General features: G+C 35.9%; 1 protein-coding gene across 4 annotated transcripts in view; it reads left to right on the forward strand.

Moving 5' to 3' along the window:
• The window catches only part of ZNF148 (zinc finger protein 148), a 48,156-nt gene extending 40,152 nt beyond the window's left edge, over positions 1 to 8,004 (forward strand). For all 4 annotated transcript variants that reach the window (XM_039494849.1, XM_039494848.1, XM_039494850.1 and 1 more), the window contains one exon: positions 205 to 8,004. In XM_039494849.1, coding sequence (XP_039350783.1) covers positions 205 to 1,800 — 1,596 coding nt within the window. In that variant the 3' untranslated portion in view covers positions 1,801 to 8,004. The remainder of the gene's footprint in view (positions 1 to 204) is intronic.
• Positions 8,005 to 13,616: the final 5,612 nt, after the last annotated feature.

Raw genomic sequence — 13,616 nt, forward strand, 5'->3', positions numbered from 1 at the left:
TAAGACTTTCTCTAAATTTTGAAGTCTGACAAGCCTACAAATCGATCTAGAAAAAATTATACTAATGCAAACTGAATGTATGTTGTAGGGCAGCCTTCAGTTGAAGTGGCTGAACTGTGTGTGAATTAATGAGTAAATTACTTACAATCAAAGATGGCTTTTCTTATTTATATATTTTTCTCTAACTTAAAATATCCTCTACAGTACTTTTCCAGAACTGACCGTGTGCTGAAACATAAACGTATGTGCCATGAGAGCCGTGACAAGAAACCTAATAGGAGTGCCACCAAAGTTGGCCTTTTGACATCTGAGGAAGATCCTGGCTTCTCTACACCGATGAAAGACAGCTCCCTGCCAAAGAAGAAAAGACAGAAAACAGAGAAAGCAAAGTCTGTGGACAAGGAAATTGGAGATAAATCAGAACAGAAGAAGGATAAAAATGACTACTTGCCTTTGTATTCTGCCAGTGCTAAAGTAAAGGATGAATATATGGTGGCAGAATATGCTGTTGAGATGCCACACTCTTCTGTCAGTGGGTCACATTTAGAAGATGCAAATTCTGGAGAAATACACCCACCTAAACTGGTTCTCAAAAAAGTTACTAGTAAGAGAAGTCTAAAACAGCCACTTGAGCAAAGTCAGACCATTTCACCTTTATCTACATATGAAGAGAACAAGGTTTCAAAGTATGCCTTTGATCTTGTGGATAAACAAGGTTTATTGGACGCAGATGGTAATGCTGACATTGACCAAGTTGATACTTTACAGGAAGGACCCAGTAAACCTGTACACAGCAGCACTAATTATGATGATGCAATGCAGTTTTTAAAGAAAAAGAGGTATCTGCAAGCGGCTAGTAATAATAGTCGAGAATATGCCCTGAATGTAGGTACTATAGCATCTCAACCTTCAGTAACACAGGCAGCTGTAGCAAGTGTCATTGATGAAAATACCACAGCATCCATATTAGATTCACAGGCACTGAATGTGGAAATTAAAAGTAACCATGACAAAAATGTCATTCCAGATGAGGTGCTTCAGACCCTACTAGATCATTATTCCCACAAGGCTAATGGACAACATGAAATATCTTTCAATGTGACGGATACTGAGGTGACCTCCAGTATATCAATCAATTCTTCTGAAGTATCTGAGGTCACCCAGTCTGAAACTGTTGGAACAAGCTCTCAGGCTTCCTCATCAGATAAAGCCAGTATGTTACAAGAATATTCAAAGTTTCTACAACAAGCGTTGGACAGAACTAGCCAAAATGATGCCTATTTGAACAACCCAAGCCTTAATTTTGTGACTGATAACCAGACTCTTACAAGCCAGCCAGCATTCTCTTCCATAGACAAACAGGTCTATGCTTCTATACCTGTCAATAGCTTTCGATCGGGAATGAACTCTCCATTAAGAACAACTCCAGACAAGTCTCATTTTGGACTAATGGTTGCTGATTCCCAGCACTCTTTTCCCTTTTCAGGTGATGAGGCGAATCATTCTTCCTCCTCCTCTACACAGGACTTCTTGGATCAAGTGACTTCTCAGAAGAAAGCAGAGGCACAGCCTGTCCATCAGGCTTATCAAATGAGCTCCTTTGAGCAGCCCTTCAGAGCTCAATACCATGGAGCAAGAGCTGGAATATCACCTCAGTTTAGCACTCCCAACGGACAGGTGAACCTGCGAGGGCCAGGGACAAGTGCTGAATTCCCTGAATTTCCCTTGGTGAATGTAAATGATAATAGAGCTGGGATGACTTCTTCACCTGATGCCACAACGGGCCAGACTTTTGGCTAAGAAAATCTTTGTAAATAATATTGGCACTTTAGAACAGATCTGTCAAGAGTGGTGTTGCTCTGTATAAAATGGAGTGCTGTACAGCTTTTAAGAACGTTGTGTTATAACAAAAATAAGCTGATATAGCAAGATCAATAACTTCATTTTTGGTTAGTCCACCAGTCATTGAACTGCCTTACATGTTGTCTCTCCTATAAAAGGCAGTTTATTACTCACTTGTTCGAGACCAGAAACTTGCTCTTTTACATACACTTAAATTTAAAACAAAACAAAAAACCCAAGGTAAGGTTTCCTCCCATAATAGTTTCCTATTTGGTTTCATTGTACGTTCGTGGTAGAACAGTAATTGTCATGTTGTCATTTTCTAAGCTTGTCAGTGTAGTCATTGCTCTTCAGTAGGGAACCTAAATATACTAAACAGAATAAACTAAAAGTTTAAATGTCAAGCGATTATGGCTAAACCACATTGGTGTATTCTATAGAAATACCCTTTCTTCCCTCTTTCTTAAAATGAAATAAATGCCATATGCCCTTTATTTTTGCTTTGCATTACACTGAGCTGTGTTTTGGAGGAAAAAAGTAATAATAAATTCTGATAGACTAACTCCATTATTTAAAAGTCTAATTAATTTAAAATACTTTAAAAACTTTTTTAGCAAAATACATGTCTGCTAATGCATTTACTTCAGTCCTGAAGTGTGTTGCATATTTCTTTGTACAGTTGAACCTAGACATAACTTTTTATGATTCTTTCACATGCAGATATCAAGATTTTGAAGTTTTAGTTAAAATACTCTGTAGATTACATTCCCAATTACATAAAGCTTACACAAATTGTGTATTCCGAGATTTTAAAGCTTAATTGTACTTTATCCTGCATATTCACAGTGATTAACAAAGAGCACTTAGATTCTATTTGATATTTTTTGATTTCTCAAAGAATAAAAACTATTTTAGATTTTTAGGTCTGATATGGCTGCATCATTATCATCTCATACAACACTGATTAATACTTTTAATATAAAATGAGATTGGAATTTCTTAGCTTCTGTAAAAACTGGTTTAATTTTCTCTATCTAGAACTTTGACAATTCAGATAATTAAACATACTAAAGCATCCCAATAAGCTGAAGTGGGCCTTCTAATTGCATATATTTTAGTGATTTCTTAATGAACAATGTTCATTACAATTTTACCAACCAAAACTGTTGACTAATGCTAGTGAACAGAATTTTTTTCAGTATAGATGGATGATCAGAAGCTTTTGTTGCATTTCACAGTATAAATAAACTGCAAACTTTATCCCTGTACCATGAATATGTTTTTTTAATAGTACTTTGGCTTGAAGTATACAGTAAGGTACGATAAATAGTTGTGTGTGCATTTTTAAGGTGGTGAGATTGGAATAACATAAATGTGTTGTGTAGTTTAAGTTAACAATTTTAAAATTTTGAACTTTATGTTCATTCGTTTGCACCTTTCCCTAGAGGATACACGGTCAGGTAGCTTAAGGCAGTTTAAACCTAATATTGTAGGTTGATTAACCATTACGTGGGGATACAGATAAGGATGCATACATCCCTTTACAACACTGTCCCTGGCTGACATCTCCCAAATGAAACCATCAGCTCGGAGAGGAGGTTGAGCCCCATCATACTGAAGAACACCCTCCCCAGACAGCAGACTCGAGGAGTGGGAGAGCGCAACTTACCCATTCCCAAAATACTAACAACATTTTATTGTTTTGCATCATTGTAGCTGCAGTAACTCCCTTGGCCCGTTTTAGGAAGAAAGTTCATCTGGAATCCATAGACTGCACCTCAAGTGGCCGGGGAGATCATTTACATGAGCTTCCTGCATAACTCATTTGTATACAGTGAGACCAGATTCTTATTGCCCTGTGATGGCCTTAACTATTCTTAGGATTCATTGTACAGCTGTTTTATGATGCTGCAAGGGGTTATATACTCTGCAAGGGGTTATATACAGGAACAGGTCTGAAGATTTGGCCCTGAGTTAAGTAGAAAAATAAACATCAAGGGAGAAAAGCGAAATCATTGTACAATATTAGTGACACATAAGGAAACATCTTTAAAAGAATATTTTTAACCTGGTTGTGTCCCTTGAATTTTTTCTACCTTATTGTTTTAGTCTCCTGTCCTACTTGCATAGACCTACACACGTGTATGGCACCTAACTCACAACAAGAAACAGCCTATCATGAATCAGATATCTCATTTCCATTAAGATTACTTGCATCGCATCCTAGCTTTCACTGTCCCCATAGATCTATATTGGCATCTTTGGTTTAATATACTACCATTGCAAATATATGTCCATTTATTTACCATTGTTTTAAGAAAATTCCCTTGGGGCTAAATTATTACAGCACTTATTTGGACACACAGGGGAATAAGAGGGAGTAAGGCCTACTCGGCTCTTGCCAGGTTGATGACTGGCTATGTTGGAGAGGACAGGGGCTACTCTGCTGATACTCTGTTCTGAGAAAGTGGCGGGGGAGAGGGAAACCTTGGCTCCCTCTGCACACTAGCCAGAATAGTTAACTTTTTGCATAGTGGTGAGTAAAGTGTTTCACACAAAGGGTGAAATAACTTGCTTCTCCCCAGAGGAGGAATTGTGGTTCTCTGAGTCACAGTTCATTCTTTGATGTGTTCCTGGGGTATTACAGCTGCGCTCTGTGACGTAGGGCAAAATGTAAAGTCTTCACTCTATCCCATGGTGGTTATTTTGTAGACTTATTTTATACATATAGATAGAGGCAGTGCTAGTAGTTAATCTGTGGAAATTTAGGCTTTTTCTAGCTGGAGAAATTTACCAGCAGAATTCTTCCAATATGATTTTGTTGCTATAGTTATACCAGATTTGTTGTGCCAGTAAATTTCCCTCTCTAGATAAGCCTGTATTTTTAACAAGTTCATCATTTAAAAAAATATTTTCCCCTTCAACATGTTTTATTGTTTTACACACACACACACACACACATACTTCCCCCCTTTTGATCTGGCAGATGTTTATTCTCATCTGGGCCCCCTATGTATTTGAAATAACTAAACATGAAAATGACTTTTTCTTCACTACATTGTTCATGTACCAGCATCATTAAGCCAGAACGCTTTTGGGAATAGCATTTATATCCCAGCAAGCCAACAGTTGAAGCTCTTATATTATTTTATAAGTTGTGAAAGGTGTGCGTGTGTAAGGTGGAATCTTTTATGGCTGTTTTTTTTCTGTGACAGAGTAAGGATAAATGAAAAACATATATTTAGAAATTTTAGGGCATTTACTCCCAGACTATAATAATTTTAAATAGATAGTATTTTGGGCCTAAATTACTTGAGAGTGTCCCTTTGAGCACTAGTCCTTTGTTATGTTTTACCATGATTATAACTAATAATGAAGGAATTGGCTTGCAATGGTATATTAGTAAGCATCTACATTTTCTTGTACTGGTTTGAGAGTGAGTTAATCATAAATGATAAAATTTGAAGAGGAGGATAGAATTGTGTACTACTCTACACTGGTCTTATAAACAGTAATATAAAGAATTTAAATCAGGCTTTAAAATGAATTTTTTCATGGTCCTGTGTGTTTCTTGGTGTTGCCTATGGGAAAATTATGGTGCAAGAAGAAAATACAACAACCTCTAAAATACTCACGGTTGTTTAACATTTTTATTACTTTTTATATTTATATTGTAGGTTGTCAGTGTTTTGGAGAAAGGGAGCAGTTCAGTGATAAAGGGGAAATACAATAAAATCTTTCTAATTTGCTGATTGCTAATTAAAGCACCCCCTAATTCTTACACATACAATCTGCTTTCTCCCCACTCTGCAAAGTATTAATAGTAAAGTACTGTAGTGAATCTCACTTTAATAAGTCTGTTACTTCAACCAAGTATACTACAGAACATTTATTAGTATACTCTGAAGTAGTATAATGGAAACTAACTACAGTTGTTGCAATAAATGAACGAAGTACATTTTGTGATGTGATATCCTTGCCTTTGTTTGCTTGCTCACTTGCTACTTCTCAAAATTCAGTCATTTGTAAATGTTTTCCAAGTCATTACTGTGCATTAATGGGGTTCTACTGTGGCTTTTTCAGAAATGTGTGGTTTTCCCTCTGAAAAATGTGGATATAAACAATATATTCTGTGCTTGTTTTGAATATTTTAAGTTAGCAACATGTGCAGCAAAAATTTGAAAATGACCCAAATAATCTACTCTGAATTTTGCAGCATTGCATTATTCTGTGTATGTAAATTTGCAAACTGAATTTTCTTTTTTTTTTTTTTAATTCATTACAAATTGCAGGGAAATTCCTAATATTCCTGGAATACATTTGGAAACTTTAGCAGGGAGACACATGCTTGTGCTATGGTTACTTGAGTTGGTACCAATACACGTGGACTTTCAAATTATGTGGTTAATACTGAAGCAAAATAATAGTTTTATGCTTTATTAGTGTTAAAAGTTCTACTAAATGGAAGCCTTGTAATTTTGAAAGTTCATTCATTTTATGTTGGTGCATGTTTATGTTAAGCATGTAACACATTAAACTAGAATTCACTTTTTCAAAGAACTTGTACTAAGTATTACTGTTAATGAAAAACACCTTTAAGTTTAAATTTGAACTTTTGTTCAGTTTTAAATTGCTTTAAGTCAGGGAAATAAATTTTATAGTCGCTTTTGTTATACTACGCATATAAAAACCTTATGTTTCCTTTTTAAAACTATTTCTTTTCTTAGGATACACAAATTGAGGCGAGCAAACATTTCTAAGAGTTGTTTCTTGCTTTTCTTAATCCAATGGATGGAAAGGTAAAATTCTGTAAACGACATTATTTTATTTTTTTATGCAATATCTTGCTGTAAATATGATTTATCAAATAAGGATGTACCTATGATTGAATCTTTGATTCTGCACAGTTAGAGTTTATATATAAATATAAATGTGTCTTGACAATCAAGGACTTATGTCAGTCTTCCTTTATGATGTTTATTATTGTTATGCATTCCATTTGTTTGAATTGAGTACCAATGTGGAAATCTGTATTGTCTGTAAAGTATGTAATGTTTTTATAGCTTGTTCAAAAAAAACCCACAAAAATGCTGTAAATATATACAAACTGAACACAGTACTGCTTTATGTTAGAAGGCATATGATGTTGTACTGTATGTAAGCAATAATACATGACAGTGCTAACTTTACAAGTAGCATAAGGATCGTTCCAAAAATAGTTTTGGAGTTAATAGCCTTGTTTGAGTTAATCAATATTCTTAATCATTTTTTTATAAATAAATTCAACTGTCCTCCTGTTGGAGTATATAACTGTTTACACAGCACAATTTCAGTCACAGAGGAGACAGGCTTTAGATTTATGACTTCGTCTGTAAACGCTTTCAGTAAGAAATGAATGGCTTTACTGCACTTCTGCAAGATGAGGAAGACTGCAAAAGTTTAGTTTTAAAGGAAGAGAGATACTTTTCTGCTTCTGTGCTGATTCGTGACAATTCTTGTACTTTAATTCAGATTCCTTAAGTCCTGATACTGACCTGATGTGACTTGGGGCTCCAATATAAAGGAATAGTTCTCTTCATAATTCATATACAGTTCAATAGTGAATCTACAAGTTATATGTTCATTTTACGTGCTTATTTTTTAAGTGTGAGTTATCCTCAACTGATGAAATGGGTTTATTCAGTTATTAAGTTGTCAAACTTACTACAGTTTGAACTGACTAGGTATTGGATGGTAGAGTGTGGCATAGCGATTTGAACACAGTCATCACTGCTTTAGAAAAAACACAGATTTATAAATGTAAATGACCTACATTTTATAAGAGAAATGTTTTTAAATGCTAGTCAGTTATATAATATGTGCTTTGAAGGATTTGCTAGTTCACTTCTGTCACTTTTAGTACACTGGTATCTTTTATATGTAAAGTATGCTTTTTATTATTGTAGCAAAACCGTTTCAATAGAAGGAATTTTGCAACAGTATGGAGGGAATTTTCATTGTCAGAAATGAATTATACTGGATTTTGTCTGTGTACTCTTGTCTTTATTTTAATGCTGTCTGGAAGGGAACTTCGTATCCAAATAAAGCAGGTGACCTTTTATTTCAAGGGTATACTATGTAGTGCTAAATTGAGTCTGGAAATATGACGATTTTGTGTGTGTGTGTGTGTGTGTATATATATATATATATATATATATATTCAAAATCATCATATTTCCATATATATATATATATATAGTGGAACACTGTTACAGTGCATTTTCTGATATAGTGTTATTTTCCTGAAGTCCATATGCCTTCTTTGTATTTCAACTAATAAAAAAAGACCAACACCCTATAGTTAAGTTTTTGGCAGGATAATGGGTTTATTTAAGTGGTAATACAGTATTCTTTTAACCTACACCATCAGTTCCGTCCATTTTACTGTTTGAGTAAAAATTAAAAAAAATCAAAACTCAAGTTCTATCTGTAAAAAATATGTATATAAGTAATAGATGGTTTTCTATAAACCTGAAAAGTATGAATTTGTATATTCCTTATGTTTCTGATAGAAATTAGGAGGTGCGTCTTAGTTCCTGTGAAATCAGGGATTTCATGACAAAGGGGTGTGTGGGTGTGTGGCTGAGTGTATGAGCGAGAGAGAGTTGTCAAACAAAACAAGTATAAAAGGGTTATTTCATTTCAAAGCAGTCTCTAAGCATTTGAATTTAATAATCCATTCGGAAAGGTGAAAAATATTTTGCAGGGAGGTTATTTAACCAGAATTGTTTAGTTCTTAGTGTTTGATCTTGCTCCCATTCACGTTAATGGGAGCTTTGTTTACTTGAGTGGGAATTTAAAAAAAGAAATGTGCATTGTGTTACACTAAATTCAGAAGAATAAAACTACTTGATTAGCAGGCTTAGCCAAATGAATTTTTTCATTAACAATACATTTTAAAAGATCATTTTTCTGCCTTTATTTCTCTTCTAAAATCAATATTTAAAATACTTTGGAAGTTGCTATTCCTATTCATTTGACTGTGATTGTAAATTAAATTTTGCTTGACAAAATATGGCATGAACGATTGGATTGTTGTGCCTGTATAATACAGTGGAAGATGGTTTTTATGCATAGTCATAGTGAATGATATTGTATTCTTAGAATTGATTTTTTCCTTAAGTGGCTTAATGGGTTTCATTGCTTCTGACATTACTGTTTTCTTATGGTTAACTTAGCCATTTTGGGTTTATAATAACCTTTTATGTATTGTGATACTAAAGGAAATTACGTTATTTGCTTTCATTTTTAATTAATCTATTAGTTTGATAATTTATATTTACAAATGATGCATTTTAAATGTGGTCACTGGCTGTTTGAAAAATAAAAATATAGAATACTGTTTTATGAATTAAACTGTTTAGCGGTATTTTTCATGTTAGTTGATTTTAAGACAAAATTTGATCTCTTAACATGGCAGACAAAGGCATGTAGAAATATATCAAGTATGCCAGAAATGATGTGGATAATTTTAACAAATAAGTGAAATATTTAAATATTTGGTTATGGGCTACAGCACATTTTCATAGGGCTTTTTTCCTGTTTTTCCCTCCTATAGATTTGGAACATTATTACCATACTTGATACTAATTTTAATTCAGAAATTTTGCGTTGATTGCATTGCTATAGAGTAGGGTCACAAAAGATAAGTGAAACAGATTCGTGTGCACGCTAATGGCCCTTTACACCACCATGGCCCTGTAAAGAGGCCATAGTGTAAATGACAATCAGGCTTTAGTACCTTTAACTGCACATGTCAGAAATGTGAATTTTAATATTAAATTTTGAATATATTGGATTAAAAATGCACAGTGTGTGTAATATAGAATTTAATAGCGCATATTCTTCCTGCATTGAAGCAGAATCCATAAGAAGAATTGCAAATCATAGCATTATGCATTTATATTGTGATCAAAAATAAAAGCAAGCTCTAGTGCCAATCTCTAGTCACTTTGCATATTTTTAGTGACATTATTTTACTGAAATGTTTCAGTATTGATGATTTTGGTATATAATTAGAAGACCATTTCCAGTTACAAAATCATGTTGAGAAATGTGTAGATCTGCTGATTGGAAATCTGTTTGACTTTGCATAAGTAGACTTGATAGTTATATCACAATATATGTAAAGATGACACACAAAGTCATGTAAACTCTGAGTTAAAGCTAGTATGACTCTCCTTACTCCACTCCTTGTTAGTCTATGTACTGCTGTGCACATTGCTTTCCGTCAGTGCACCATTACATGGTTGTGCAAGCAGCGAGAAACATGCATCCCATAAATAGGGGTGGAGTACACTGTACATATAAATATAGTGCATCACTTCTGTTATGATTTTACTGAAATGTACACCTATAGCATTGTAAAGAAAACAATGTATAAAGAACCACACAAGATATGTAAACACGATTGCAGTCGTATTTTAAAAATGTGTAAAACAAATCTTAGATTGTGGACGTACTTTGAAATACGACTGAGAAAGTTGCACCTCCTTATTCAGCAGATCTGTTTTCTGTGTTCAATTTTCTTTCTTTAGTGATACTTATTTTTAATTATTTTTTAGTTATTTATTGGAAACAAGGCGACATTTAAATCTGAACTTGGTAGCCTAAGACTGTTGGCTTTCATGCTTTAAATGTAACATTGTCAAATAGTGTAGATCTGTGATCTTGAAAATAGGGACATTTGTCAATAATTTGATGTAATATATATATTTACCCCAGTTTTCTTTTAAAAGTAGTAATTGTTGCAAACCAAGTTGGAATACAAATATCCCCTAATTCTTCACTGAGCTAATATTATTGCAAAGAGAATAACACATTAAGCTATCTTTAATATTTGCTATGGTTATCATACAGAGAAGTGTAATCCTTCTGCTCTTAATATGACTTCCTTAACAGCCTGTCCTGTCAGAACTGGTGCTCCATGTGTTCAGAGGGATACAATCCCTGTCCCTTTAACTTGGAATTTTCCTTTTACTTCATGTGATAAACCATCCTGAAGCTCGACTCCAGTGATCTACTCACATAAGTGGCTGGTTATTACCAGAGTCTGGAAAAGACTTAGTACTGATCTCATACATCACCCTCACTAATCCAGTGGAGAATTGTTTCCTACAGTAACTGGTGTGATGTTTTGTCTAATCTGTTTCTCAAGACATGGAGTTGAACAAGTGCAAGTCTTTCATTGGGAACCAACAATTTTTTGAGAGGGACTGAAAATGGAACAGGTATGTGTTTTCCTTTCAGAAGTTGGTGAAGCCAGCAACACTGGAATGGTCTTTCAGGTAAGTGGCCTCTTCCTGTACGCCTCCTTTCTACTTCCACTGCAGGGCTCTCCTTCAAGTTCATATGCTCTATCACAGCATCCAACCCATGCTTTAAATTATTAAACCTGTCAGATGTGTGCATATGAAACCCACTTCTGTTGATCATTGGCAGGAATTAAATATGATTTGGTAAGATGTAACATGGTAAATCCAGTCTTGAAAATTCTACTCATCCACTTGCCACAATTTTTTGACAGGCAAGTAAAATATAATACTTTTAAATTATAATTGTGGTAAAGACCAGGTGAGTGTAGGTTTTGTCCCTGGGCTGGTGAGTTTTTATGATAGTTTTACAAAGGTGTTAATCCTATTCTGTTCCTTTAGCAGCTTTACTCAGAAAAGCAGAGTTCTTCCACTCTTTATGACTACTGGCATAGTGGCTATCCCTGGCTGACAGAGGAACATACCTGTCAGCTAAGGAATCAAAAAGGGGACAGACGAAAGACCTGAAAATTGGATTGCCATCAACTTCCCCCTTTCCTATGATAGTTGTTATACTTATTATTTTAATACCTAGCTCTTATGTAGCACTTTTCATTGGTGATCTCAAACAACTTTACAAAGGAGGTCAGTTTTACTATTCCACTTTATAGATTGCGAAACCAAGATGCTGAGCCGGGAATAGAACCCAGGTCTCCCAAGTTGTAGAGGATCTTGGGTGGCTGGGACTGCTTTTGGGGTCATTATGAAGATTTGGGCACTTTGTTAATTAAAAATCCACAACCATATTTTATATGTTCCTCAGCTGCAGCTGTATACCAGAATCCTTGTACCTTGGAACTGCATTAACTAATTTTCTGAGCCTCTTGTTCGGGGAAATTTGAAATATACAAGTCTAGGTAGGGAGTTGTGTGCTAAAGCCAGAGAGCCATTTTGTCTCGGGTTTAAGATGGGCAGATCAGGGATACTTGTTATTACAGAGATAGGAAAGTTGTCAAAGTTCTTGTCTTACTGAGTGCTTGGTGGTTTCAAAAGGACTTCAGGAGGCAGGCTAGAATGATGACTACAGGGAGCGGGGCTGGGCCCTTCATTTACTCTACCAAGGTTTGGGCCAGGAGGAAGGAAACGAGGTTGTGGTGACATGGAATGCTCTGGAAGCTCTGGGCCTTGAGCAATCATATACTGTGAGCTAATCCTGCATCCCTTCCCTCCAGTGATGTTTAAAACAGATAAACTCTTTCAGCCTATGTCAAAGGTGGTTATGATGTCACTTTCTCTGGTAAACGAAAAAGCAGGTGAAAGTTTTGATTGCTCAGACTGTGATTGCCTCAAATTTGAGGGTGGTCGTTTCTTTTTAAATACAATGCTAAGGATAGTGGGGAGCAGGCAGAGTGGTTTTTCCTATCTCAGAGCCTTTCCAAGCAATTTGATTCCTTTTTAAAAAAAACAAACAAAAAAACATGTAGTTCATCTGTGTATCTAATCTCCAACCAAGTGGTACCTTGCCCATCATTGTTATCCTTACATGAACAAGAGCAGCTCTGTAGAATATCTTCGTAACGCACTTGTTGGTAGCGAATAATTGACATTTTAAAAAGACTCATGGATGCTTAAGCTGCCTTTCACTATAGGAAGGATATTAGAACATTTTTCCAGTGAACATTTATCAATGCTAATTTTCTGACACTAGATTGTCTTCCTCATAATTTAGCAGTGCAACCTGCTAACACATACATACACACACACGCACACACCAGCCTATTCACACACGCATACACATGCCTGTCAGCCTCTTAACTTATTGTACACAAGTGTTGGATGTTTGGGGTAATATGGTACTTTGCTGAAGGACTTAATTCCTCCTCCTCCTAAAGGTCATTCACTAAAAATTTCTATTTCCTACATTTTCTCTGCAACCTATCCCACCCCAAATCTGTCTGTCACAGGTGTAGTCATTGGTGGACCATCGCCCGCCCAGCTAGCGCCCAGGCCCTCCCAGGTACAAGCTTGTGTGAATGCAGAAGCTGAGGTCCTTGTGATTATGGGTCAGGAACTCCTGGCTGAAGAGTGGGTGGTTCTCAGCCTGTCTGCAGAACGCCATGGCTGGGAGGGAGCAGAGTGGAACAGCCTTGTCAGTCCCACTGCTGCCTCCGCTCAGCACCTCAAACTTCTTCCAGCTCTGCATGGCTTTGATGAGAGCCAGGCCCCGCAAGCATGCTGACTAGTACCTCTCCCTCCCCGGCTTAACCTGTACCTGCTTGTGGGACTGCAGGGATCGTTCCTCCCCACTGAGCAGCTTAGCACCCAGCATCCTTGCTCTCAGTCCCTTCTCTGCACGATCTACACCACTCCCCTATAATCATGCGCCCGGGCATTCAAATATGCAATAATCCACAGTAATATGCAGTATAAATGATTTGCTGTAACACTAGAGCTTTGGTCATTGTTCATGCACCATAATTTGGG

This window comes from Mauremys reevesii, linkage group 11 (genome assembly GCF_016161935.1).
Source record: "Mauremys reevesii isolate NIE-2019 linkage group 11, ASM1616193v1, whole genome shotgun sequence".
Taxonomy (NCBI): Eukaryota; Metazoa; Chordata; order Testudines; family Geoemydidae; genus Mauremys; species Mauremys reevesii.